Consider the following 26,887-nt stretch of genomic DNA (forward strand, 5'->3'; position numbering starts at 1 on the left):
TCTAAGAACAGCTGACACGGCTTGTAAACACAAATCACAACTAGCTTACGGAGATGCACACGTTGCTGCAGGGTCATGCATACGATCGCGATCTCTACATTCGCGAGCCCTGCACGGCGACGCAATCTCGAAACTATGTGGTGTCATTTTGCCACACAAAGTACGTTTTCGTAGTCAATGTTGGTGCAAAAAGGTGAGCCCCAGGGGATATGCGCACATGCATCTACGTTTCAGAACGCTGGAAGATGCAAAGTACACATCGGCTGCTCCGAGATGCTCATGCTCACAGCGCGTAGACATGCTGCCTGCGCAGTCGACACAACCCGCACACCTCTAATGCATGTCTCGGAACAAAAACCAATGAGGGTATAATCCACGGAACCCAATCGGATGTCCCTCCAATAGCAAACTCCCAGTGACATATCGAACGCTTGCACTTGGCCATTCCCCTGTCTGCGCACAGCCTGTGGTTCGCGCTATTCAAGTGAAGCAGTAGCGTGGGGCTGGCTCAGCATATTTGTCAACCCTCCAACAACTAATGGGTATCCAGCGAAAGCTTCAACGGGCTACAAATTCGCTGAGGAACTCTTCGATGTACTGGAAGTAGCGCGGTTCTGCGACGGTGTCGTTGTGGCTTCCGTTGGGCAGCTCCTTCCAGACTTTTGGCGCTTTGCAGACGTCGAACAACTTGGTCATATGCGAAGGTCTGTCGAACAGTTAGCAAAAGAAAAAACCCAATCGGAACACCATGTCTATGGGAATACGCGGCTTACGGGATGATTTCATCCTTGAGACCGCTGAGAAACAGGATAGGTATCTTGGAAATCTTGGGAAGTGTCTCTTCAGTCGGCCAGATCTGGTGGCAGAGCGGAGCCAGGAAGCGGGCGGGAGGGAAGGCACTACTCCAAGTTAGTGATGGTATGTACAGCCGATTGAAGGTACCCACGTCGGTATGAGTTTCTTGATCGAAGTAAAGGTGTTCTCCAGGATGATGCCGGAGATGTCGCCTTCCCTCTGGTTACGAGCAGCCAATCCGACGGCAACTGCACCGCCAATACTTTGACCGTAGACGACAATCTTGGTGTCCCGAAGTTCGTGTCTCTGCCGGATGTAATCCAAGCCAGTCTGCGCATCGATCATGAGCCCCTTTTCGTTGGGATTGCCAGAGGATAGACCGTAGCCGCGGTATTGCAACATCAACACATTGCACCGGAGTTCGTTCTCGAGTATCTTTGCGATGGGAAGTCGGTAGCCAATGTTGCCAGCGTTGCCGTGGAACATGAGGACCGTTACGTTGCGCGCATGCTGCTTGTTGGCTCGGATGAAGAAGGCGCTCAGAGATTCGCCATCGGGTGTGGGGATGAACAGCTCCTCATAGTCGGTTATGGCGAACTGGGAAGGTCTGGGGACGTTGGTGCGGGCGTCAGGAGGGAAGGCTCGGGGGTATATGATTTCACTGCCAGAGTTAGCCAAACCCAAGATGGGGAATGCAAGGATGACGTACTTTTGTTTGAAGTAGAGGAGGCCACTGAGCAGCGCGGCGACACCAGAGGACGCTAGAATCGGCACTTTCAGGTAGGAGATGAAGGTGTCGAGAGCCGAAGCCATGCTCCCTGGTCGCACTTCGGGATCGGTGGGGCGTAGGATTGATCTGGGTTCAGGGGCCGAGCGACTTCGTGGGAACAGCTGCCTAGGTGAGGGAGAGCGAGAAGGAATAGAAGACTCGACCATTCGGAGCGACAGTCACGATAAGGCAGTTGAGGTTCCAGCGCGCAACCGCCTGAACGCGAGCCCTCGAGGGTGTCGCATGGTGCAGCCGGCCACTAAGACCAGTAGCGTAACGCCAAGGAATATCAGCCGCGTAGAGTCGAGCTGCCTGCACCACCACTATAGCAACAACCCACCCCACAGCTTCTCTCGCCCGCCCCATACGCCGCTCTCACACATCGTCTCCCCGGAACTGCTTTCTACCTCACCAACCAGCTCACCTCGCAATGATGATGTCAACGGGCATGTTGGGAGAAGGTACATTCGCCGCTACAAACAAGTCGACTACGGAAGCTCACACTGCGCAGATGGCATTCACGTCGACATGAACCACCTCAAGAAGGGAGAGGTCAAGTAAGATACAACACTTATCGGAGCGCTGCAAGATTACTAACAACCATTGTAGCCTCGGAACATCCATGTTTGTCTTTCCTCAACCGCCTCCTCTCAGTCTCTAACAGTACTCAGCATGGCCATCAACTTCAAGGACGGTGTCATATTAGCCGCCGATAGCAGAACAACGACCGGAGCCTACATCGCGAACCGAGTCACCGACAAGCTCACACAAGTCCACGACACCATCTGGTGTTGCAGATCTGGATCCGCAGCAGACACACAGGCCGTCGCGGACATTGTTCAATACCACCTCGGCATGTACGGTACCACCAACGACGAGCCACCCACGACGCAGACGGCGGCAGCCATCTTCCAAGAACTGTGCTACTCCAACAAGGACCAACTCTCGTGAGTAAGCCATGACCGCGCGACCATCAGTCACTGACGTACATGCAGCGCTGGACTCATCATTGCCGGATGGGACCACCGACACGGCGGCCAAGTATACTCGATCCCTCTCGGCGGCTCCCTGCACAAGCAATCATACGCGATTGGTGGCTCGGGTTCGACGTACATCTACGGATACTGCGATGCAAACTGGAAGGAGAAGATGAGCGAGGAGGAAGGCATCAAGTTCGTCAAGGGCGCGCTCTCAGAAGCCATCAAGTGGGACGGCAGCTCGGGCGGTGTGATTCGCATGGTGGTGCTCACAGGCAAGGGTGCGCAGAGGCATCTATACCTGCCAGACCAGAACTACGAGGGGCCAGGCAAGCAGTAGGACTATCCATGACATGATACCTGAACGAGCTGTATGAAATAAAAGAAAGCAAGTTAGCTAGCACCATCTACACAGGAACTTGGGCCACGGGCGTGGGATGGGACCACAGCCACGGGCCAATCAACTGTCAGCATTGCCCCATTCGTCACCGGCCTTTTCTTGGCTCCTCTCGTCTGGTTTGTGCAGCGTTTTACGTGGCGCGACGTGCCGAGGTGGCAGAATTACCATCTTGTGTTTATCTAGTTGGATGCATCGAGTGCTGAAACGGCTCTTGGTGGCTGCACAGTGTCGTCACATGCGTCTGGGACTGTGCAGGTGAATTGCGGCCAGGGTCTCGTTGATCTCGCCAGTCGTTGGTCTGTGACGTCCGGTCCCCACGCCTTTCTCCAACAACACCTCATCACTCACCACGCTGGGCCCCGACTCGGCGCGCATCTTGCCCTTCACCTTGACACGACGCGTGCCGTCCAATTTGCTTTGGGTACGGCAGAGTAGAGCAGGCTCGCACGCGGTATCTGCGCCCCTTTAAGCTGCGTCCAAGTTCGGGCTCTCTACGATAAGGCTCAACAACACGACCGACGCCTCTCACCGATCCACTGCGCCCGCGAACCACGCTCCTTGGTGCACCCAGCACAGCCCTTGTGTCGCGCCTGCCTCCCGTCCAAGACTATCGTGAACCCCAGACACCTGCACCGCCTGGCTTCGCGCGGAATGACTTCGCTTCTGGTGAGCGACTTCGGTGGGAACCACTTTCACACCAACATGTTTGGCGGCGGCAGTACGCACCAGGCGCAAGAGTCTCCTGCCGGCCATCACACGCCCGTACGCCCGTCGCCGTCTTCGAGCGCCAATGCGCCGCGGCCAGTAGCTTCGTCTGCTGATGTTCCCATGGCGGATTCGGGAGCCCCGCAGTCGAGCTCAACACCAAGCCAGCGATCGCAGCAGCACAACAGCTCAGAGCCAAACTCCACCGCACCCGCTGCTGACCAAGCAGTACCGACACCGCCCAGTCCTACTTTCCGCCCCCGCTCGCAGCAGCCGACGCCTTCGGGCACAGACCCCGCCGTCGCAAACACGCGAACCGTTCCCCAGCCTTCCCCAGCACAGTCCCTACGATCGCCGGAAGCTTCTCCTACGCGCATCAAAGTCAAGAGTCTGTCACACATCCAGAGTTTTGCCATCGATGAGTCCAGTCCCTTCTCTCAGTCGCGCTCGCTCGCACGGCGGCAGCGACGAGACCCCGCAGAGGTTGGGCCTCAATATGAAATCAGCGAGATGCCTGTCTCAGATATAATCGAAATGGTTGCCGGACTCTTAACCAAGATCACAACAACCAACGATCGCCAGCATGACCATCTACACCGCCAAATCCCACCATCAGACGGCACAGCGGGGTTGAGCCAACAGACTACCAGCGTCCTGGCCTTCCACGGCAAGAACGTCCCCAGCATCTCAATCCTCAGCTATCTGAGTAGAATTCACAAATACTGCCCGACCACGTACGAGGTCTTCTTGAGTTTACTCGTCTACTTCGACAGAATGACAGAGAGGGTAAATGCTGGCCCTATATCTGGTCTTCGCAAGGCTAATGAGCAGTCTGTGGAACACTCAAAGTCTACAATGTCAGCAACTCCGGCCCCGGCAGAAAACGCACGACCTGCATCAGCTTCCGCTCAGGCAGCGACCCCTCCTCCGTCAGGCTCCTTGGGCAAGCCATCGCAAACGCCAGGGGACAATACACAGCCGCCTTCGCCACCGCAACAAGATCTCAGCGCGGATGCGTTGAATCTATCCCACTTCTTTGTTGTTGACAGCTTCAACATACATCGTCTCGTCATAGCCGGCGTTACATGCGCTAGCAAATTCTTCTCCGACGTCTTCTATACCAACTCGAGATACGCAAAGGTATGTGCCGGCCGATAAACATTATGAAAACGCATGCTAACCGGTTCAAGGTCGGCGGTCTCCCCTTGGTCGAACTGAATCACCTGGAGTTGCAATTCCTGCTATTAAACGACTTCCGCCTCGCCGTACCTTTAGAAGAGATGGAGGCGTATGGAACGATGCTAGTCGAGTTCTACGCGCGTGAAGTTGCCGAGCAGCATGAACGAGAAAACAGTGGAAAACAGTAATCTCACCGCCGATCTACACAAATACTTACTGTCCGTTCACATGAGCGAAGTCAGCATATCGAAACAGGGCAGAGAAACATTGCCGATCAACCCCAAACAAACAGAAGGATTCTTCACGTCCAGTAGAGACCAGAGGATACCACTATTGCGCAAACCATATGCCACGGCATGTTTTTGACATCCAGAGTCTTTGTATTCTGGAATAATTTGAGAAGGCAGACAGGATGCCAAACCCCACGAGGTGACGACTTTGGTCCCAGCATGCGAGCGAGTGTTCTTCTTCCTTGGGTGTGCGTGTGTGTGTGCGTAGATTCTGGGATACCAACTGCTTGTTCTTTTATTTTCAAGAGAGATTGATGACATTACGACAAAGTCTCATTCATCTGAGCTTCGTTATCATGCTCTGACTCTTTTGTATTCTTTGTTTTGATACCTTTTTGTGCACCATTAGGGTGGCGTTTATAGAGGTGCAATTCGAGGACATTGTTTCAATATTATGCATTGGTAACCTGAAGAGCTTTGCATGTGGTGACCTGGGTCCTGGTCGCAGCAACTGAAAAACGAACAGCCTTGCAAACCACAGGATAAGTATCCAAGTATATACGTATGAGGGGTAGCTTAGCCCGCCCCTCCATTCTAGATCTCTCTACCTCCAACCAGGATGCCAGTCTCACCAAAAAAAAAACCAGAGACCCCTCCGACCCAACCCCCTGGATGCCAAATCGCCGCCGCCGCAAAACCAAGCGCCATCCCTGAATCATGCCACCACCACCACACGCAGATTAACGCCCGAACCCCCTCATCCCTGTGCCTTCGCGCCCAGCCCAGATTTCACCCGCAAGTTTACCTAAGCCAGGGGTAAACAACTCTCGGAACAAAATATACCCACGGTGCCACTTTGCTCAGGTAAAATACCTAAGTTATGCACGTACCACGCGGCGGTCCATGTTCGTGTCGTGTGTCCCGAGCATTAATCTGACGCGCAGAGTCCACTCCGCGCGATAAAGCGAACATGACACGTGAGACCTGAGATGAGACTAGGCGTGCGCGCCGCGGAAAAGGACCCTTGATAGCGGTAAGCGGTAATTGCAGATGAAATCATTTGGGCGGAAGTGCGCTGTGCGGCGGGCGGTGGGTAGGGGGATTGTGCTTGGGTTTGTTTCCTTTTGAAGGGGGCGTGGGTTTGTGAGTTTGTAGACTTTTCTATTACCACTCTTTTACAAATCTTTCGGTCTCTTGTCTTGTGTTTTTTTTGCGCTGTCGAGCATCTGGGCCATTTGCTTGTCGTTATTCTTTGTTGTTCTTGGGGCCTGCGCATTTGTCATTTCTGTGCGTGGTTTTGCGATGCGTCGTTCCTCTTCCGCGCCTGCATCGTCGTCGACTGGTACCTCGTATTCGTCCTCGCTATCGATAACGTCGGTCTTTCAGTATGGGTTTCTCGCTGCGCTAGCGTACATACTCGCTGGCGCGCCTTTGTCCTCGTTGCTTACTTCGAATGCGGGTAGCGATGCGGTGTCTCCCAGCAGCGTTGGTGCGAGAGGTGGTGGTGATGTAACAGCAAATTTAGAGAATTTGGTGATTCCAGAGCGGAATTTGAGTTGCGCCGCGCATACATACAAGGGTGTCTATGTGTTGAGTCGGGAGCCGTTGGTGGTGTATATCGAGGGGTTTGTTGGTGAGGAGGAAGGGAAGGAGGTTGTTGCTTTGAGGTACGTCTGTTCTTGATCGCTACTGCTTCGAGATATCCCAAGGTATAGAAAGGGACTCTGGTTCCTATGAGACATGTCTTGAAATAGTGATGCTGCATACTGGTGGATGAAGCGAATACGACTAACAGTACAACCACAGCAACCCCCACTTCACTCCCTCAACAGTATGGACCTCCGGCACCGAATCCTTCAAACCCTCGATCCGCAACTCAGAGAAAGCACCCTTACCCCGCAGTCAAACAGTCAAATGCATCGAAGAGCGCGCCCGCGTGTTCCAGGGCTGGCGGCCTTATACGTTCATCGAGAAACTCTGGAGCCAGAGATACGGTGTAGGAGGTCATTACACATACCACTACGACTGGAGCACTGCGACCAAGAAAAGCGGGCGCGTGAGTTCCTTCATGGTGTATCTGGAAGCAAATTGCACGGGTGGAGGCACGCATTTTCCGCGCTTGGAGAGGCCGGAGGATAAGAGCTGGTGTCGGTTTATTGAGTGTGTGGAGGATGGTCATGCGGGTGTCTCCGCGAATGGTGCTGGGCAAGAAGGAGGGCCCAAGGAAGATCTAAGCAAAGGAATTATTTTCAAGCCGATTGCTGGGAATGCCGTGTTTTGGGAGAATATGCGGAGCGATGGGACTGGATATGCGGAGAGTTGGCATGCGGGATTGCCAGTTACGAAGGGAGTCAAGATTGGACTCAACATATGGAGTTGGTTGGCTGAGGGTTATGTGCCGAGGGATGAAGATGTTTGAAGAAGGTTCAGACGAACGGGTGAAGAAGATGAAGGATAAAGAAGAGTATCGATATTTTCAAAAGACAGAGAAAAGGAAGAAACCATGTACATGGGCTGGTGCACAAAGTCTCGAGAGCATTTTAGTGACCACAACAATCCAATTGGCAGCATGCGGAAATGCAAAGAAGTACTGTCGGACGCAAAGGTCATGGTGAAGAAGAGATGTGAATTCAAGGTTGATTAGGAGACTACTCTAGGTATCTACAACAAAAGTCTCTCGCCACTTTACACCACCGCACCACGTAGAAACCCCCTTTCAAGTCATCTTCGCAACGAGGCTCATGAAACCAAACTTATCAGCCTACGACGAAGATTGCTGCCCCTCCGTCTCGTACTCGCGCGCATCCTGGAACAAGTCGATAATGCAGCTAGCACTCCAACTCTGCGTAGGGCATGAGTCGCCGCAGAAGGCGCCATCCTTCTGGGTGAGCTCCGTGAGACCAGCCCACGGCGACTCCTGGATAGCCTTCATGCAGCCGGCGAGGCGGCGCGTGACTTGTTGGTAGCTCTCGACACGTTCATCGGGCGTCTTGCGGCGCTTGAGATCGAACTTGAGCAGAGCTCGCAGGAAGAAGCCTGTGGGCCAGAGCCACTCGGGTCCTTGGTGGTAGTTACGGCCCTTGGATGTGGCGAAATCAGTCGAATCTTCGCTGTTGATGTAGTAGCCACGGTAGTTGAGATCAGAGGGGTCGAGTGTCTTCATGCCCTGGGGACCGAGCAATACCCTGTCGGCCATCTGGAGGGCATACAAGGCATGCTCAGGATCGCAGAGGTCCGGTGCAACCGTCATCATAATAGGGAAGTTTGGCCTTAGCTGATAGTCCTCATACTCCTTGCCTGAGCGGTACAAGTCCTTGTAGATACCACGACGGTTGACGATGCTCGAGTTGACGTCGTAATTGCTGTCCTCTTCTGCCGAACGAGGAACGTAGAAGCAGCGTTCAAAGTTGGCCTTGATCAGGTCGGCCCACTCCTTGTAGGTAACGGTCTTCTTGCCATCATCCAGGGTGACGCCCTGGTACTTGAACTGGCCTGCGTCGTACATGTCGGCGCACCAGCGTACTGTGCTGTAGAGCATGCCGATGATCTCAACCGGAGCACCGTCTCGTGGTGTACCAGGGACACCCTTGCTGCCGGCCTTTTCACTTTCACCCATCTTGTCCATCCATGTGCCACAATTCCATTGGTTACCACCGAAGATCATACCAGTCTCCCAGTCTGTCCAGATCTTGATGTTGAAGCCTTCGGACTTCATTTGGCTGTCAATGTTCGGGCCCGCGTCATACTCCCGGAACTCTATGCCGGAGGCGTGTCGCTGGAGAGCTTCCTGTATGACATCTTCGATAGTGGAGGACTGGGAGTACGCTTTTTCGTCGGTGTGAGCAAACCATGTGTCATCGTACGGCAAGAATCGGCGCTTGACCTTCTCTTGAAGAAGCTCCATGCCATTAGGTACGATCTTGCAGTAATCTTGGCAATTTTGGAGGAAGAACCAGACTGAGTCACGGGAGTTGTAACGTGGGTTCTTGCCACCACCGAGCAGATTGGGGACCATGCCATGCTTCAAGACGCTGGCAAAGGCAAAGATATGCTCCTTGGCGTCGGCATATCTGCCAGTTCCCATGTAAAGACCGCGGGCTGAAATGGTAATGTCACGGCCCCAGCATCGCGCCCAGTCGTAGGCAAAGTGAGGGAGACCAGCGGCCATGCTGGGTACGCTCTTCTCGGGCCACAACGAGGCACTGTTCATGTAACCAGTGACTTGGCAGCTGACAAGGGCAAGACTCTTGAGGAACTGGTTACCCTCGCGGACGTTCTCGCCCATGAGCTCAATGGCTCGCTCGACTGCAGCGTTGTATGCAGTCTGGATGACGAGAGCAAAGTAGCGCGGAAGCATGTAGCTGGGGACCTTGCGAATGGCATCGAACTTCGCTTCCAACCACTCGGCGGGGCCCTTGATGTTGACGTACTCCGGCTTCTTGGAGATATTTTGAAGGCGACCAAGGCAGTAGTCAAGCGCCCATTGACCCTCACGCAGATGGTTGCAGAGTGGGTGGCCAAGGTTGTTTTCGTTCACAATATCGCGTAGGACACTCCACCAGCCTTGCAGACCAGCGTATACCAAGTTGCCATGACCTGGGACGTTGTATGTTCCGTCCTTGTGGTCTGTAGCGTCCCTCTCTTCTTCCTCACATCTGTATAGGATGTAGTTAAGGTCGATGAGGTTGACACCACTGAAAGCCGAACGCGCACCGCTAGTGACGAACTTGTCAAGGCCTTCAGCATGCTCTGCGCTGGGTACCCAGGTCTCAAAGAGAGCGATACTGCCCGGCGGGAACTTGTCAGGGATACTAATCGTGGTATCATCGCCAGCAGCCTCGATGTTGACGCCTTGAAGTTCGTTTGTCTTGCTGGGCAAGCCGCGCAGTGTCGTCTCGTCGCCGATGATACGCGCTCTTGTCTCGGGACTGTTATCGACTTCGAGATTCCAGGCGCCGACAAGCTTTGCTTGAGTGCCTGGTAACTTGGTCTTGCCGAAGCCTCCATTGCCGTTGCCGTAGCCGGGGAATGCAGTGTGCGCAATAAGGAAGTAACCTTTCCTGGTGTGAGGGTTGACCCGATGGACGGTGATGTACTCGTTGTCGTGGTGGATATAGGTCTCATTGTACTCCTCCTTGCCCATTTTGACGTGGATCTCGTTGATAATCTTGCGGATGCCACCAATACCACCTTCTCCAGCTTGTGCTTTGATTTCGCCTCCAGTGGAGTTTGCAGAGGAATACAGTCTCTTCTCGTGCACCAGCTCAATCAGTTCAGGGTAGCACTCGTCGTAACCGAAGACGCTACCAGTCGCGCAGTCGCACATGGCAACGAGCGCGGCACTGGGCAGCGTGTCGCGTGCATCGCGCTTCTGAGCTGGCGTCTCGTTGTCGTGCGTGCAATCCATGAACAGCGCGTGAACAGGGCTGCGCTTGATCTTCTTGATGATGGGCTTCGTCTGGTCAGCTCCATCAGTCGCCTGTGCAGCATTGAGCACTTCGTCGGTCTCGAAACTGCCGATGGGAACACCACCGTGACGGTGAACAAGTCTGCTCAGCTCTTGAGTACTCCATGACTGCATGGCTTCTCGAATCAAGGCGCAGATTCCGAGCTTCATGCAAAACTTGTAATCCATCTCTTCGGACCCAGTGAAGAGCTCGGCGCAGACCATAACGTTTGAGTTGACGCTACGTGCTTGATCAAGCATGTATTCGGCGAGATGCAGAGGAGTGGAATGGCAGTTGTCGATGCGGAAGCCTTGGAAATATTTGGCCATGAGGCGGGTGTACTTGGCCATGTGATCCCAAAGGAAAGGGTTGTCCTCTGGGCCATCTCCGTATCGGAGCTTGACGCAGTCGCCCCAGACAATGACCTCTCTTCGCAGGTATGCTCTTGACTTGGGCCCAGCGTTGTCTCGCATCGCATCTGCAGCCCATACCCATCCGTTGTTCACCAGCGCGAGAGCTTCGGGGTTGTGCTTCTTCGTGGTCTCGTTGAGTGGTAGGCGCGTGAAGTAGGTCTCGATGAGTGGGTTCGCGTCGTTGACTTCACCAAGCTTAGGACCATGGGCGTCCATTCGGACGTACTTGGTCCGGTTGAAGAGTTGCTCCATGATCTCTGCTTGGTCTTGGTCATACTCGCGGTAGAAGGGAAGGTTGACCTCGTTGAGCATAGCCGTCATGGTGCCTTGAGCAGCCCGGTCGTCGGGCGTATTGCTAGTACGAGTGTCGTAGCGACCGAATAAGGCGCACAGTAGGCTAGCAGCGATGTTCGGGTCCATTGTTCGTCGGTAGCGCTCGCCCATGCGGTCACCGCCGCGCAGAGCATGCTCGACCAACCAGTCTGCCTTCTGCTTCAGTGGCCAGTTCCTGACAGCATCGAGCCCGCGAAGACCAGCTTCACTAAAGCTGCCATCAACAAACTTGGCTTGGCCAGAGGTCCAAGCCTCCATGATGGCCTTGGTGTCTCTTTCGACGTCAATGACGTAGAACTGCCAGAGCTTGACCTTGCTAAGGACGTGGTCCTTGACACCTTGCATGACCTTGAGAAGGTCTTCTTCAGTGTTGAAAGTGGTAGGTAGACCGTGCTTAGGGAGGTCTTTGCTGAACTGCAACAACTCTGTATCGAGCTCGAAAGCAGGTCGCAGGTGTGGAGCGGTGTCGACGTTGTAACCAGATTCTGGATGCTCTTCGAGCCATGGGCTGTTGTTGGCCGTGTGGTTCCAGACGACATCGGTCATGGCAAGCAGATTGAACTCGTTCTGCATCTTCCGGATCATGTTCGCAATGTCCTTCTCGCCTTCTTTGAAGATGGCCTTGTCGAACTCCAGTTGATTGTAAATACTGTAGGGCGAGTTTGAAGAGCCGCGCATCATTAAGGGCGTAAAGTGTACCATGTTGAAGCCACGCTGGCTCATACCCTGCAGGTGGTTGTCCCAGTCTGTCGGGTAGTTGCCCATGAATTTGGACAGGCAAGAGATGATGCAGACGGCCTCGACCGGCAAGTGCTCGCCCTGCAGCTTGAGATTTGGACATATGTCGATGTAGTAGGTGTCCGTCCGCGTGGGTTCAGGCGACGCAACGTCTGTGAAGGACCACTGCGGCAGCGGTGTGTAGGTCGTGTAGAAGGAAAAGGCATTGGCCTCGTGGACGGGGATCTCAATCTCACACATGCCAGTAAAGTTGGGCTGCAGTCTGCGGTGTGTGTTAGTGACATGTGACCAGGCAAGGCATGGCAGGCTGCTTACTTGTACTCGCGGTACTGGCTGCGCTTGAACTTCTCGCCCTCAGCGGGGATGTTCACCCACAAACTGCCCTCGCGACATATCGAGCTGGTACCCTGGATCTGAAAGCAAATCGAGTATGCTGGGTTGGTGGGGGGAGGCAGGTAGATGTAAGTGCCAGCGACGTCTGGGACGCCGTAGTCGGTCAATGGCAGCAGGTAGACGACCTTGCGGTCCGAAGACTTGGGGTGTGTTGGCAGTGCTACAGACATGATGGTGTCGAGAGACTGAACGATTGCGGGATAGTTATGCGGTAGTAAACAATAATAGTAGGTGGATAGCGGTACTCTAGGATATCTATCTTTGACGTAGCAATGGCGGCGATGCAGTCAGAGAGAGTGGTAGTAATGCAGTGTAGGAGCAGCGCGGTCGAGGGAGGTAATAAACAGGCCAAAAGCCGTTTGCGCAGTCGCTTCTGAGGGTCAATTGCCCTCTGTGTGGAGAGAAGGAAGCAGCGCCTGGAGACGTGTGAGATCGGCGGTGGGCGGTCGCGAAGCATACGAGCCGCAAGCGCAACCCGCGGGAAACGTCATTGCCCCAAGCTCCAACCCCAGCTGGCGCCCCGTGTGGCCCCGTCCTCGACAAGTTCTACTCCAATAGCGCGGGGGCTAGGCATGCGTCCCAACCCGATCCAGTTGGTACGAGGGAAATTGTTGAACACGTTGAAACTGCCATGGAAACGCTTTCTGCCATGCGACGATATCCACATATGATACAAATGAACCCGCTCAAAATGCTACTTCTTCCTGCCCCGCTCTCCCAACGCCCGTATGCAACATAATGCAGAATGCAGGGTTAAATAAGCAGCTAATCAATACGCGGCCAAAACTCCAGCGCTGGCTACTAAACAATTATCGGGCAATACAGCTGCCACGAGCTCAGAGTGGTCAAACGACGGGTATCGCGACCTCGTGGCAGCCCACACGGGACGAAGCGAACATGCGAAAACCAAGCAGTCAAATCCAACCTTCTTCTATCGTCACCTCAGCCAGAGGCGCTCAACACATGGTCCGCTGTCTTCTCAGCTTCCGCGTCAAAATTTAATGTTGAAGGGGGAGCCCGGTGGATCGCGCAAGTCCAGTCGAAATTGCGTCGATTCAGACGGCCCGCGACTGTGTTGTGCTTGAGTCGGCGTGGCATTCTCATCTAGATCGATCGAGGACGCTTCGGTGCTGACCGACGGGGGCGCACGCGGTGTGCTTCTCGCATGCTGAACCCCCTCTCGACTGTCTGAAGACGACGTGACTCGCTCAGGCGACGTCTCGCGCTCGCTATAGCCACCGCCCCGCATACGTAAAACGGGGTTGTTTGAGGGTTCCGACAAGACCAGTGAAGGGTTTGGTGGTGTAGCGCGTCCGTTCCTCTCAGATGAAAGCCCTCGCGAGGATGACTTGACATGGTCAGTAGACTGACTCCGCATCGTCGCCGGCTTCTTCGGAGGCGGCACCTGGGGCGAGTTCGTGCCTTTGCTTCTCCCAGCGCTTTGAGGTGGGCCGTTTCTGGATGGAGTCTGTTGTTGTTGCTGTAGGTGGTGCTGTACTTGTTGCTGCTGTTGCTGTTCTTGTTGTTGCTGCTGTTGCTGGGACTCAACTTCTTGCACATGGTTCAGGAAGTTGATTTCGTCTGTCAAAAAGTCCTTCTCCGTCCAACAACCCTGCCAGCAATTTCGCCAGTCCAGAATAAGGAATTGGAAGCAAAAGGCGTCGATTTTGATAGCCGGCTGGAAACAGATGCACAGGTTGTTGTAATTCATCTTGTTGAATTCGGAACATGAGTGCAACAGGCTGATGTGGCAGGTAATCGCAAACAGTAAGTAGTAGTTGAATGGTGGGAGCTTCGAGAGCTCATCCTTGAGCATTTGCGGCGTCGTCTTGGCGCCCTGGCATTCTTGCTGGATTGCCGTCTGGACCGCTTTTGGGAAGATTTCATCTGGCAGTTGTCGGAGCCAGTTCTTGAAGAGTGAGCCGATGACGTTGGGGTCGTTCAGGTTGGGATCGCTGATCAAGTCGATGTCTCGGTCTGTGGCTTAGTGAGCAATTGCCATGGAAATGAATGAGATAGTCCTACCTTCATCGAATTTGCGTTCGTAATATCGGACCTGCTGGGCTGACCCAGGAACGCGGTACAAGCCTTCCTCTTCACAGCCCCGCATGTTCAGGTAGCTAAAGTGGTTATTAGCCTCACAGGTGGAGAACGAATCGAAGCATGACCTACTCTATGCACCGCCAAGGTAAAGCTGGCATCCAGAACTCAGTCTTGTCGCGTGACTGTTCCAAACGGGTCGATATCCGTGTCAGCCTCGTCTGTTCGATCAGGGGCTTGTGAATGATTTTGCACACGTAAGGTTCATTCGATATCGGCGTCTGGCTCTCGTGGTTGCTTGAGCTTCGTCCAAGTTTGCCGAATACGCCCTTGCGGGCAGAGTCCATCTTCTCCCCCATGTTGCGAGCACCTGAACCAAGTTTCGAGATGAAGCCGTGTCCCTTGGTCTCGTTGTACGAGCTGGAGGCTAGCGATATCTGCTCCGACTTGTCTCTTCGTGGCCCATTGTCGACATCCCGTGGGATCTGCTTGGAGCTATCCTGACGATCTGCCGAGTGTGTTCGTGGCTTGCCTATGCCGCGCCAAGATTGACCTTTGTCCATGGGTGCCGGCTTCAATGGCGGGCCATCACCATTTGTCGTCCACGAACCCCCAATATCTGGTGACAGCTGCCCTGGCGGCGCCTTGTTCAGTTTTGCACGGGTACCTGAGCTCTCGCCGTCTTTGATGGATTTCGACCTGTTCAAAATGCCCTTCTTCGGTTTGATGGTGTTGCGCTTTGAGGAGTCGGCGTGGGGATCGGAAGAGTCGTTGGAGTTGCCTGAGCCTGTCCGTAATACCTCGGAGCGGTTGTCTGTGGCAGTTAGCGACACGCAGTTTGTCTGGGCTACTGTAGCCATACCATCCGAGTTGGGGGTGCGCACGGGGCGGCCGAGGTCTGGTGTCGAAGCCCCGCTGCGCCCGTTGGAGTATAGACTGGGCGAGTGTTGTTGTTCAGGAAGCTGCCGTATCGAGTTCCCCTGGCTGTTAAGGCGTGACGATGACTTGTTGGCGCTGAAGTTGGAGAAGATGCTCTTGGAGTCCTTGCGAGGCTTCGGCGAGGCTGGTGACTGTGGCATGCTATGAAAGGAAGCATTGGGAGCGGCATAGTCGAGGTCCTCAGGCATATCTGGCGACCTCGGACTTTTGGGGCTCATAGGGCCGTTGGCGTCGTCCTTGTTCTTTGGCTTGCCCCGCATAGCCAGCGACAGTGTCGAGGACTTGGGCATCTTTCGTATTGTTTTCCGTGGAGGGTCGCAGGGCTACTGACTCCTTAGCACGGCTCCCTTAAAAAGCAATGGCTGCTGCCAAGCGTGCAGGTCGAGGGCCGCAATACCTCGATGGGTGTGGGTGGGACGAGGGCGCCGATGTGCAGGCAGTCGAGCGAGGGTGTGAATAGACGGTGCGGCGCGTGCTGAGAAGGGAGCGGTGGCAGGCTCAGTGGTTGCGGCACATGGGCGGTTGCGCGGTCAACGAGTCTGTATTTCATGACTGTCAGCAGCGGACTCATAGCTGGCGCAGAGGGGTGAAAGCCAGCGGGCGGTATTAGACGGCGCGCGGGGTGGTACGAACCGTGAGAGCCTGGTCGGCGCTGGCTGCGGGCGTGCCTCGAAGCGTCGGCAGCGGGTGTCGAGTCTATATCACCGCCGGCAGGACGTTGCTCCCATGCAGCAAGCCGGGAGGACAGGCGATGCCGAGCGCGTGCTACGGCAGTCTTTGGCGGGCACAGAGGTCGTCGAGTATGGCGGTCGCGGGCAGGTGAGGCGGTCATGCAACGTCTGGGATGTGGTCAGCAAGCGCTGCGGAACGTGAAAGGGGCCGGCGGCGCTATGGCGAGTGTTGACGGTGGTACAACATGGCGAGGGCACGAGTGGCAGCGGCGAGCGAGGTGTCGCAGCGCCGTGGTTGGGCATTACTCACCCACTTTCACACACAGGACTCGAGGGGTCTACGGGGCGCCGCGACGAGGGAGAGGCGCTGGGGTGAAGGGAGCGAGTGGAGCGTGGAGCGCAGGCTGGGCGGCCGTTGCTTGGAGTGCGTTGAGCGGCGCCTTGGTCAGCAAAAGGACACAATTCACGTGTCTCTGTGGTGAGTGCGATGGAGGGGCCCAAGGCACAGACAGGCTCTGCTGCAATCAAGAGCAAAGGGCACCAAGGGCTGCGAGAGGATGGCGGCAACGACTTCAGCACCGTGCACGGCCCCAGGTACAGTACGAGGGCGCGACGCTGCCACCACCTGCACCCCCCAATTCGGCCCACCAGCGCTATCGCAAACGGCTGTCCACGGCGGGCGTAGTGCCGTCTACCTAAGTAACATGCATGTGTGCTCACCGCCAGGCGGCAGACTATCGACGGCAGACTATCGACGAGCACCTCTGCATCGTCATTGTTGCGAGTGCGAGGCTGTCGCGGCTGCCAGACCGAAATGCTTCATGTGCCAAGTCTCGTTTCAGAAATTATGAGACCCTGTCGGCGCCATCCATGCTGCCTCGACTAGACCCTCCCGCGCCGCCAGCTCCCACCAACTCCTCCCACATCTGACACCCGTCTAACATGTCTCTCGTTTCCGGGCCCGGGCGCGCTGCTGGGATGGCCAGTCTGCCCAGCGAGATGCACCTCTTCGTCGACAAGCACGTCGCCTACATCCAGAGCCTCGACACTGTGCGTAGCCCGTCCCCAGTCCCAGCGGCCGCGCAAGCTCCCGGCCATCCAATCCCGCGCTGACCCGCTGCAGCGCAAAGATGAGCTCGAGTACTGGCTCACCGAACATCTGCGCCTCAACGGCCTCTACTGGGGACTGACGGCCCTGCATCTCCTGGGCCGCCCAGATGCCCTTCCACGCGCTCCCATCCTCGACTTTGTCATCTCGTGTCTGCATGATAATGGCGGCCTCGGTGCTGCACCGGGCCATGATGCCCATATGCTCTATACCGTTAGTGGCGTGCAGATACTCGCGACGCTTGACGCTTTCGGTGAGCTTGAAGAGCGCAGCCCCGGCGCCCGCCTGAAGATTGCAAAATGTAAGTCATCTGCAGCTTCGCCGTGATAGTCTACTCATAAAGGTAGTCATCGCCGATTTGCAAGATCGCGAGACGGGCACCTTTGCAGGCGATGAGTGGGGCGAGCAGGATACCCGCTTTCTCTACGGCGCCCTAAATGCCCTGTCTCTCATGGGCCTGCTTGAACTCGTAGATGTCGACAAGGCCGCTCAATACGTCAACTCGTGCGCCAACTTTGACGGTGGATACGGTACCAGCCCCGGGGCCGAGTCGCACTCTGGTCAGGTGTTCACGTGTGTTGGCGCACTGACCATCGCGGGGAGACTCGACCTTGTCAACCAAGAAAAGTTGGGCGCCTGGCTAAGCGAACGACAGCTCAAGAACGGAGGCCTCAACGGCCGGCCAGAGAAGAAGGAAGACGTCTGCTACAGCTGGTGGGTTATGAGCAGCATGGCCATGCTAGACAAGCTGCACTGGATAGACGGTCAGAAATTGACGAGCTTCATCCTGCAGTGCCAGGTGGGTGTGTCTTCTCTTCACCATCATCGCCATCTAACCATGAACGATAGGACCCGGATCTGGGTGGTCTCGCAGACCGACCTGGCGACATGGTCGACGTCTTCCACACTGTCTTTGGAATCGCTGGTCTCAGTCTGCTGAAGTATCCCGGTCTGGAAGAGGTAGACCCCGTGTAGTATGTGACCACTGCTCTCGCAATTCAACGCGTATACTAACCAACCCTCAGCTGCATGCCTCGCTCAGTCACCCGTAGATGCTTAGGTAAGTAAGCGAGAATGCCATCAACAAACGCTAATTGTGTCGCATCGTGCTTGCATATTCCATGACCATTCACTTGCATTCGTATCTGTGTATCATCTGTCTAAAGCCTATTCTCTCGCTATCTAATACCTCGCGTCTCTCCCATAGGCGTCGAGACACAAAGCGGGAGGAAAGTGAGGGTGGCTTCCTCTTTTGTCAGTGCCGAGCCCCCACGTGCTCTGCCTGCTAGAACACCACCAACAGACCTCTTCTTGCTGCAATTCCTCCACTGCGATACTGCACCTGCCTCTCTCCTCCTTACCAGTGCTGGCGCCTCTCCTGCTTTCCATTTATTCGTTCAGGAAATGGGCTAGGAGCTACCGCGGTGACCGGCAGCCATCTCTGTACTAGGTCTCTCATGAGCACCTCTCCCACCGTCACTTCGCCTTCTCCACCTTCAGTCCGCTCCTTTCGCAACGCTCTTTGCTTTCACTACTGTGCTGCTCTTGTGCTTGTTTCACTTACGCTCCTTACAAACACCGCATCCACACTGCAGCTTTCACCTGGATACAGTGCAGCCTCGTCAGGCTTTCGGCATGGCCAACATTCCGCTGCACTGCAACATTTGCCCCAAGAAGCCAAACTTCAGCGATGTCTCGCATCTACTCACCCACATCGCCAGCAAAGGCCACTTATCCAACTACTACAAGGTCAAGGTCCGCTCCACCAACGAGGATGCATCCCGCCGGCTCATTGAGACGTACGACCAGTGGTATGCCGAATGGGCTGTCGAAGAGCTCATGTCGGACCGGATGAATCAGAAGGACAAACGCCGTACCCGCGCGAGACCCGCTGGTACAGCTACCTCCTGCATCCGATTGTACTTGAGACTGATACTGACTACACCTGAAGCAGCCCGGCCGGCGCCTCCTGTCAAGATCGAGGCCCCCGCGCCACGTCCTCTACGTCGCGCCGCCGCGAGCGCTCTCCTCGATCCACGCCTGTCGGAGCAGCAGCACACGATGATCAAGCTGGAGCAGTCGCCTTCTCCGACGCCGCAACCTCACGGCCCGGTCCTCCGCAATCGCAATACCTTCGCACCTCATATGCAGTATTGGCCTACAGAGTCTCGCGCTAGCTCTCGCAGCTATACCAACCCAGACTATGATACTTCCAGTGAATACTCCGATCCGAGCGAGCAGCGCCGGAGGTCATACCGGTACAACGCTGCGGCTTCGTGTGCCATTGAAGATGAACCTGCTGAGGTCGCAGATCCGATGGCTGTCAGCGAGTCGACCAAACTCAAAGGTGTCTATTGGCCTGGCATGGACATCTTCGACTCTGCTACCCCAGAGATGCGGCGTAAGAGGAACCAAAAGAAGGACAGCTCTGTCGTCGAACAGCTGGAGCTCAACTCACAAGTAGTCGAAGCAACTGAGCTCATCTTCACACCGTTGGGGTCTTTCAAACGCCAGCGCAGGATCTCGTGCTCGGAGTCTGACGAAGAGGATGAGGTCGAGATCAAGACTGAGAGCCCCCAGCCTGTACGTCGGCGACCTGCACTCGCCAGTCTTGATACAAACACTACTCGCCGCTCTACTAGACAGTCCAAGCGGCCCGTGTTTCCTATTCTCAGCCGCAACCAATACGATGATGATCGCGGCCGTCCTGGCTACGACCATAGTCGCAACAACCGTGCTCCGAAGCGGAAGCAGTTTGACGTTTACCAAGACGAGGATGACGTTCCATTCTCGCAGCCCAATGGCATGAACTATCTTACATCGGGCTTCACTCACCAAGCATCTCCATCTCCTGCACCTGCATTCAACTCTTACAAACCCTTCAACGACCCATTCCAGTATGATAACAAGGAGAACGTTCTACCTTCGTTCCACCAAACGGCTTATGGTAACTTTCATGGCCATCAGAACAATGCCTACCAGTATCCCACCTACTCCTACGGCATTGGGCCTGATCAACAGGCCTTCCAGTACACCAGTCATCTCTACAACACTGCAAGCGCGTACCAGCAACAGGACCAAGATGACGATGACCAACGTACCATCACAGCTCCACCTTCACCGTCTACAAGCTAAGCGCTTGGACATTGTGCTCTCATTCCATTCCCAACGCGACACCTACGCTCGGCTTCGCCGTGCTGTAGCAGATACCCGACTGTTCACGCTCGTTCCATCTACCGACTTATGCATGCGACTTACTTTCCCGCGTTTCTTTCTGGTTCATATCTTTTACACGGTGATATATGATATACGCTGCAACGAGTAGCGACATGCGACATGATTTAATACGATATCTTCAGAGAGGCGCGCTATGGGGATCGCTGGACAGATACTCAGGCATGTTCTTCTTATCTCTATGCCACACCCTACTGTACACTTTGCTCGCAAGCATGGGACTGCTGGTTAGAAGCTGGTGGGCATGTATAGTATCGCTGTTTTCTCCCTTACATGTTTAATGCAGAGAGTTTGTTGTCTTCCGATCACGTAAAATCATAACTTCTAGATCTGATCCATGACTTCCACCGCCGCTCTAATACCCACCTGCAGTGCTCCTGTCTACACCATCCACCTCCATTTCACGCTTCCATAGCTTCCGCGCATCATAACATCATCTAGTCGTATGCCAATGTTCGTACCTTCCCCTTCTTACTCCCATTTCCCACTACCGCCCATGACCTTATTCCGTCGTACCTTCTCCAGATGCTCCACACTCTCATAGCCATTAATCCTCGCATACAGCACCCTCAACAACCCACCTACCACCCACATAATCACCCCACTCACAACGAACAACCCGATTCGCTGATTCGTCGTCAGCATCGCAAAGATGGGATAAGGATAGAAGCCATTCTGCAAAAAGCAGATTTCCTAGAAGATGGTGTGTGTGGTTAGCTGAGTGTACTTGAGAGCGTTTTGAGAATGGATATTCTTACGATCCAGATCCAATATGTAAACGCAGTGATGGTGGATAGAGCGAGTGTGATCATAGGCGCAGACTCATTCATCGGCGTGGTAGGCCATGGTGGCGAAAGCAGTATGTAATCCAGGGCCAAAACAACAGCAGGGACGAGATGGAATCCTATATCGTAGATAGCTGGTGGTAGCGGTATATCCCTATCAGCCAGGTTCTGTCAGCAAAACCGAACGCCACGGGAACAATATCGAACCTTGGAAATCAAGGGTAAAAGAAAAGACGACGTACGGCTGCACCAAAAGCTTCCCATCAATAGCCTTCAACGTCCAGTACAGAATGCTGATGGTGGCTTCAATCGGCGCTGCTACGAGCGCGAGGTAGTTCTTTAGCCGGAATAGGTGGTCTGAGAGGGCGACGGCTGGCGGGTTTGAGGGGAGCGTCGAAGAGGCGGAGAGGGCGGTGGAGGTCAGGTCTGCGATGAGGCCGAAGAGGAAGGTTATTGTTGAGAGGGAGAGGCCGATTATGGTTAGGAATTGGAGGTGCCAGCCGAATGATGAGTTCTGGGATTGTTTGTTAGAGCGCGGGTGGAAGGGTGGTGAGGATTGAGATTTTGTGTGCAACGACTATTATGGCATGTGAAGATATGTTTTCGAGAATGGTCTGTACATACAAAGACATTTGGGTTATCAATTAAGCTGGACTCATGTTAGCTGGTTGCAAAGTTGGCGGGATGCAGACATACAACTTGAAGGAACTGTAGAAGCTAATCAGACCAGCAACCTGTGATACAAATACTCGTCAACATTTGGCCTTGTCTAACGTTTTCCAAGGTTCTCTGTTACTTACGTGCAACGCACCCGAAAATCCCTTGGATGGAGAGTCAAATCGCTGAAGCGGATGCCGCCGGCTCGCCGTGGGCTCGACCTCGCCAGATTTCTTCGACGAAACAGCCATGTTGTGCGCCTCGAAAGCGGTTAAATGTACAAGAAATCAACACCTGGAAATGCCGAATTAGGTGGGATATCAGACGGTCGTCTTGCAGAGAAGTTTTGAGGCTGTAGAGAAATGCAATGCCATCAGAAACACAACATGACGTATAGTTTTCTCAAAAAGCTTCACCTGGCACCACAGCGGCGCCAGCCAAGCCAACGTGGGTCCCCCTGCGACTGCCGTTTGAGCCTCGGAAGTTTGCCGCATCGAGATCTGACTCAGCAAGCAACGTAGCCAGCAACCAGCAACACCATCGACAGACTGCGATCGAACCTCCAGTACATGCACCGACCTCAGAGGTTTACTCATCACTCCTGCAACACAGGCCTGTTCGTATTTAAAGCCCATCCCACGTATCATCTGACGCATCTGACGTCTTGTGGATAAACTCCGTGCCTACCCTCACGGCTAAACCTCGGCGAAAGCGCTGCCGACGGCTCGCCAACGGGAAAGGTACGAATCAGAGCACGATCAGGCCGTCCGCCATGGCAAAACCTCGGCACGCTTACGAGTGCCACTACGGTAGATCTCGAGACGCGCCAATGATGCGCGAATGTGTTCCCCCAATTCTCCACAACGAGGCGTCTCGAGATGCTCCGATGCGGTCGATAATGGTGTGCTTTTCCCGGAGAGACGGTCAGGATTCCCGTGTGGGATTGGAGGCGAGCGCGGAGGAGCGGCGTTGGAGTACTTATATCGAGGGTCGTGCGCGGTGGAGGGGGTGTGTGTAGAGCGGTGATACCCTTTTTGTTGCAAGGTCCTTTTTGTTGAGTATATCTGTCACTACACCGGGCGAATAGACGGTAGCGCGTGGTTCCTTTCACATCTTTGTTGAGTTTTTCTGGGCAATTGCTCCTCTACGACACTGCTGAGAAGATGGGTTCAAAAGTTGAGACTGTCCTCCAGTCTCTGACGTTGGAAGAGAAGATATCGCTGCTTGCTGGGAAGGACTTTTGGGAAACTGTACCTGTACCGGATAAGGGCGTCCCTGCTATCAAGGTAAGACTTGGCTCTGCAACTTTGGACTTACTTTACAGTGACTGACGCGCAGTAGACTAGCGATGGACCGAACGGTGCACGTGGCGAAGTGTTCACAGGAGGAACGCGAGCTGCATGTTTCCCTGCTGCCGTATGTTCAGCCGCGACGTGGAATCCTGAGAATGCAAAGCATATAGGCTATGCGTTGGCTGAAGAGACTAAGACGAAGAGTGCGCGAGTGCTGTATGTCTGGTGATGTACGACGCGCATATTCACTGCTAACGAAACCTCAGTCTGGCGCCCACCATGTGCAACCATAGACATCCCCTCGGTGGCCGCAACTTTGAATCCTTCTCCGAAGACCCTTATCTTGCTGGCAAGATGGCCGCCAATGTCGTCAGCGGGCTACAAGAGAAAGGCATCGCAGCGACCATCAAGCACTTTGTAGCCAACGAGCAGGAGACGGATCGCCTCAAGGTCAACGAGATTGTGTCTGAGCGTGCGCTGAGGGAAATCTACATGAAGCCCTTTGAGATCACCATCAAGGAAGCGAATCCCCTCGCTGTTATGACATCTTACAACAAAGTCAACGGAACACATGCGGATTCAAACGAGTTCCTGCTCAAGCAAGTCTTGCGTGGTGAATGGGGGTGGGAAGGACTTGTCATGAGCGACTGGGGTGGTACCAATTCCACGGCCGACTCGCTGAACGCTGGCTTAGATCTAGAAATGCCTGGTCCGACGAGGTGGCGCAGTACCGATGCTGTCCTTGAGGCTGTCAAGAAGGGCCATGTCACCGAAGCCACCATCACTGAACGAGCGAGAAATGTCCTGAATCTTATCGAGAAGGTCGGCGCGTTCGAAAACCCGGAGATTCCGCCTGAGCAGTCTATCGTCGACCCGAAGCATAGCAAACTCATTCGGGATGTTGCTGGACAGGGCATTACTCTACTAAAGAATGACGGCGTTCTGCCGCTCAGAAAGGAAGAGGTCAAGGGCAAGACGATCGGGCTGTTCGGTCTGGCTAAGGAGGCTCTTATCCATGGTGGCGGAAGTGCTTCGTTGAACGCCCACTACCGCATCACTCCCGAAGAAGGCCTCAAAGCCGCATACGGAAACGACGTGGAATTCAAGTTCGCCAAGGGAGCCGCCACGTATCGACTCATCCCAACCCTGTCAAAAGGCTGCAAAGATCTTGAGGGGAAAGACGGTTGGAAAATGGAACTCTTCAACCAGGGCAACACCAGTAAACCCATCAAGACAAAGCATGGCTACAAGGAAGCGGCATTTTCTCCACTGCTCGAACAGAGTGCCAAGGACAGCGAAGTCAGGTTTACCACCGTGTTTACTCCCAGCGAATCGGGATCTCACTACCTGGGATGCTCAGGTAAGTCCTGGCTGTACGAAATGCACGTGAGACATATACTGACTTCGTACCTCTACCTCTGCAGGCATCGGCCCCACCGTCGTCCGCGTAAACGGCGAGCTCGTCTACGAGCAAAAGCACAACTCACCAGATGCCATGGGCTTCCTCTTCGGCGGCAACCCCGAAAAAGAGTTCCGCGTCCCATTCACAGCAGGCAAGCCCTGCGAAATCCAAGTCCACTCCAAGCCGCCCGCCGGCGACTCAAAAGGAGACATTCTCGCCGGTCTCCCCGGATTCAGACTAGGCTTCATGTACGCCTCCGAGCACGATCTCGACATGGCCGCGGAAGCCAAAGCCCTCGCAGAAGAATGCGACATAGCCATCGTCTTCACAGGCCACACCCCCGTCTGGGAAACCGAAGGCCAAGACCAAGTTAGCTTTCACCTGCCCCGCGAAGGCTCCCAGGACAAGCTCGTCGAAACAGTCGCATCCGTAAACCCGCGAACCATTGTCGTAAACTCGACCGGTGTAGCTGTCGCCCTTCCCTGGCTCGACAACGTGTCCGCACTCATTCAAGCCTGGTTCCCGGGTCAAGAAGCCGGAAACGCCATTGCTGATGTCATATCCGGCGCCGTGAACCCTTCTGGCCACTTACCCATTTCATGGCCTAAACGCATCGAAGACGCGCCTGCGCATGGCCATTTCCCTGGTACGCGCGACGAAACGGGGCAGCTTACTGTCAAGTACGAAGAAGGCGTTTTTGTGGGCTACAGACACTACGATCGTATCGCTGCGGATAAGATTCATTTCCCCTTTGGGTTCGGATTGTCGTACACGACGTTCTCTTTTGCTGAGGCGAGCGTTGAGCAGTCGTCGCCTGGACACTTTTCTACGAGCGTTGTGGTCAAGAACACGGGAAGTGTTGCTGGTGCTACGGTGGTTCAGTTGTACGTGGGTAGGAAGGAGAAGGCTGCAGAGCATCCGATGAAGACTCTTGTGGCTTTCCAGAAAGTGGCTCTTGATGCTGGTGCGCAGGAGACTGTGTCGTTGGATGTCAAGAATAAGGACTTCGCATACTTTGATGAGGGGAGGGGAAAGTGGGCGGTGGATCGGGGCCAGTATGACTTTTTGTTTGGACACAGCGCCGGGGAGATTGAGGGCGTTGTGACGGTGGATGTTGAGGCTGTAAGGGAATTGAAGTTGTAGGGAGGCTTTGCCTGATTTCTATTGCTCTGCCGTTTCGAAGACTGCGAGTATATCGATCAAGCCGGTGCCTATACTATTGATGATGGACAACCAGTAGTCGGCGCCTGAGCATATTCGACGAAGCACTGAACTACCCATTAAAGTGGTGTCGAGTACCACTACCACACATTTCACAAAAGAAGAAAAGACATTAATACATCAGCAGCTGAACATAACATTTGTTCTCCCACCGCCATCATGCCAATGCACCCTCCGCGGTAAAAGCGGCTCATCCTTTTCTTTTACCCGCTTACCCCCTTCACCCATTCATCCCATTTCCCGTACGCGAGACGCACTATTTCTCCTCGCCTCGTCCCTTCTCGGTTCGCGTCGCACGGAGTGCTTTCATCACACCACGTCGGACGGAGCATTCATGACGACTGTCCATGTCTTCGCATCGGCCTTTGTGCTCTTCTTGGATTGGGGGTACCTAGGTAATGTGGAGCATCCTACAAATTGAGACGAGGGTGCGGGTACGCACAAATGATGGAGGTGGATACAGAGGTATCCGGACCGCCTACTTAAGTACCTTGTGGACGGATGCCTCCCGACACGATTTCCACGTGATTCACAACAAGGCGAACCTGCACACACTGTCACACGAAGAAAGCAACGGACCGCTCCCTTGATTCGCAACGACTTCCCGAATCGGACCTATCGCACTCTGTCATGCCTCAGTCTCGCATATGCCACTTAGTCGTCCGTCGCAGTTTGCCGTGTGTGAAACAATGAATCAAGCGCAGGTCCTCGGCAGGAGGTGGTGATCATCATCGGAATGTGGAGGAGACAACGCGAACATAATAACCTTTCAGCATTGATACTTTATGCCAACTTGTCCCAGACACAAAAACGGGGAGGGGGAGGCTATGGTGTGGCTTTAACGTTGAGCACATACACCATCCACACCCATCTACACGCACGTACGCACGTACGCATGCGCGCGAGTCGCAGCGCACAAACGTCCATCAACGCCTCTCGTAACCGCGCATGTCCAAGCCACGAAAGGAGGAGGTCAAGAACGACAAACCTGATAGATAAGCGAGAAGCGAGACCTCCGGAGGCGAGATGGGCAATTGCACACCCTTACACAACATGGGCGATCCAGGAAAACCGCGAGCGACCACTGAATCGCCACCCAGCAAACGTCATTCCGCCAATCCGGGCAGCGGCAAAAAGTGCCGAAAGCACGAGGACCAAC

The 26,887-nt window shown here is 54.6% G+C and overlaps 8 protein-coding genes across 8 annotated transcripts; 4 read left to right on the top strand and 4 right to left on the bottom strand.

Annotated features, from left to right (window-relative positions):
* Positions 1 to 558: 558 nt before the first annotated feature.
* Positions 559 to 1,608, bottom strand: J4E88_006300 (uncharacterized protein; the record flags this gene model as incomplete). Its single annotated transcript, XM_049399928.1, has 4 exons — positions 559 to 706; positions 774 to 899; positions 947 to 1,456; positions 1,505 to 1,608. 4 exons carry the CDS (start codon positions 1,606 to 1,608, stop codon positions 559 to 561), a joined length of 888 nt encoding a protein of 295 aa, XP_049254239.1.
* Positions 1,609 to 1,994: 386 nt separating this feature from the next.
* On the top strand, positions 1,995 to 2,881 carry PRE3 (Proteasome subunit beta type-1; the record flags this gene model as incomplete). The annotated part of the gene is made up of 4 exons (XM_049399929.1): positions 1,995 to 2,025; positions 2,076 to 2,121; positions 2,236 to 2,511; positions 2,560 to 2,881. 4 exons carry the CDS (start codon positions 1,995 to 1,997, stop codon positions 2,879 to 2,881), a joined length of 675 nt encoding a protein of 224 aa, XP_049254240.1.
* A 762-nt stretch (positions 2,882 to 3,643) lies between these two features.
* On the top strand, positions 3,644 to 5,013 carry J4E88_006302 (uncharacterized protein; the record flags this gene model as incomplete). The annotated part of the gene is made up of 2 exons (XM_049399930.1): positions 3,644 to 4,786; positions 4,837 to 5,013. The coding sequence occupies 2 exons, from the start codon at positions 3,644 to 3,646 to the stop codon at positions 5,011 to 5,013; spliced, it is 1,320 nt and encodes a 439-aa protein (XP_049254241.1).
* A 2,803-nt stretch (positions 5,014 to 7,816) lies between these two features.
* On the bottom strand, positions 7,817 to 12,549 carry J4E88_006303 (uncharacterized protein; the record flags this gene model as incomplete). Its single annotated transcript, XM_049399931.1, has 2 exons — positions 7,817 to 12,248; positions 12,302 to 12,549. The coding sequence occupies 2 exons, from the start codon at positions 12,547 to 12,549 to the stop codon at positions 7,817 to 7,819; spliced, it is 4,680 nt and encodes a 1,559-aa protein (XP_049254242.1).
* A 1,188-nt stretch (positions 12,550 to 13,737) lies between these two features.
* J4E88_006304 (uncharacterized protein) lies at positions 13,738 to 15,648 on the bottom strand (the record flags this gene model as incomplete). The annotated part of the gene is made up of 4 exons (XM_049399932.1): positions 13,738 to 13,836; positions 13,878 to 14,356; positions 14,405 to 14,499; positions 14,552 to 15,648. 4 exons carry the CDS (start codon positions 15,646 to 15,648, stop codon positions 13,738 to 13,740), a joined length of 1,770 nt encoding a protein of 589 aa, XP_049254243.1.
* Positions 15,649 to 16,971: 1,323 nt separating this feature from the next.
* Positions 16,972 to 20,272, top strand: J4E88_006305 (uncharacterized protein; the record flags this gene model as incomplete). Its single annotated transcript, XM_049399933.1, has 5 exons — positions 16,972 to 17,079; positions 17,153 to 17,438; positions 17,485 to 17,936; positions 17,987 to 18,111; positions 18,733 to 20,272. The coding sequence occupies 5 exons, from the start codon at positions 16,972 to 16,974 to the stop codon at positions 20,270 to 20,272; spliced, it is 2,511 nt and encodes an 836-aa protein (XP_049254244.1).
* A 570-nt stretch (positions 20,273 to 20,842) lies between these two features.
* J4E88_006306 (uncharacterized protein) lies at positions 20,843 to 22,064 on the bottom strand (the record flags this gene model as incomplete). Its single annotated transcript, XM_049399934.1, has 6 exons — positions 20,843 to 21,064; positions 21,130 to 21,310; positions 21,399 to 21,670; positions 21,781 to 21,805; positions 21,853 to 21,890; positions 21,957 to 22,064. 6 exons carry the CDS (start codon positions 22,062 to 22,064, stop codon positions 20,843 to 20,845), a joined length of 846 nt encoding a protein of 281 aa, XP_049254245.1.
* Positions 22,065 to 22,976: 912 nt separating this feature from the next.
* On the top strand, positions 22,977 to 25,650 carry J4E88_006307 (uncharacterized protein; the record flags this gene model as incomplete). Its single annotated transcript, XM_049399935.1, has 4 exons — positions 22,977 to 23,099; positions 23,155 to 23,321; positions 23,372 to 24,465; positions 24,530 to 25,650. The coding sequence occupies 4 exons, from the start codon at positions 22,977 to 22,979 to the stop codon at positions 25,648 to 25,650; spliced, it is 2,505 nt and encodes an 834-aa protein (XP_049254246.1).
* Positions 25,651 to 26,887: the final 1,237 nt, after the last annotated feature.

Source organism: Alternaria novae-zelandiae (assembly GCF_023758075.1).
Source record: "Alternaria novae-zelandiae strain BMP 2774 chromosome Unknown scaffold_12, whole genome shotgun sequence".
Taxonomy (NCBI): Eukaryota; Fungi; Ascomycota; class Dothideomycetes; order Pleosporales; family Pleosporaceae; genus Alternaria; species Alternaria novae-zelandiae.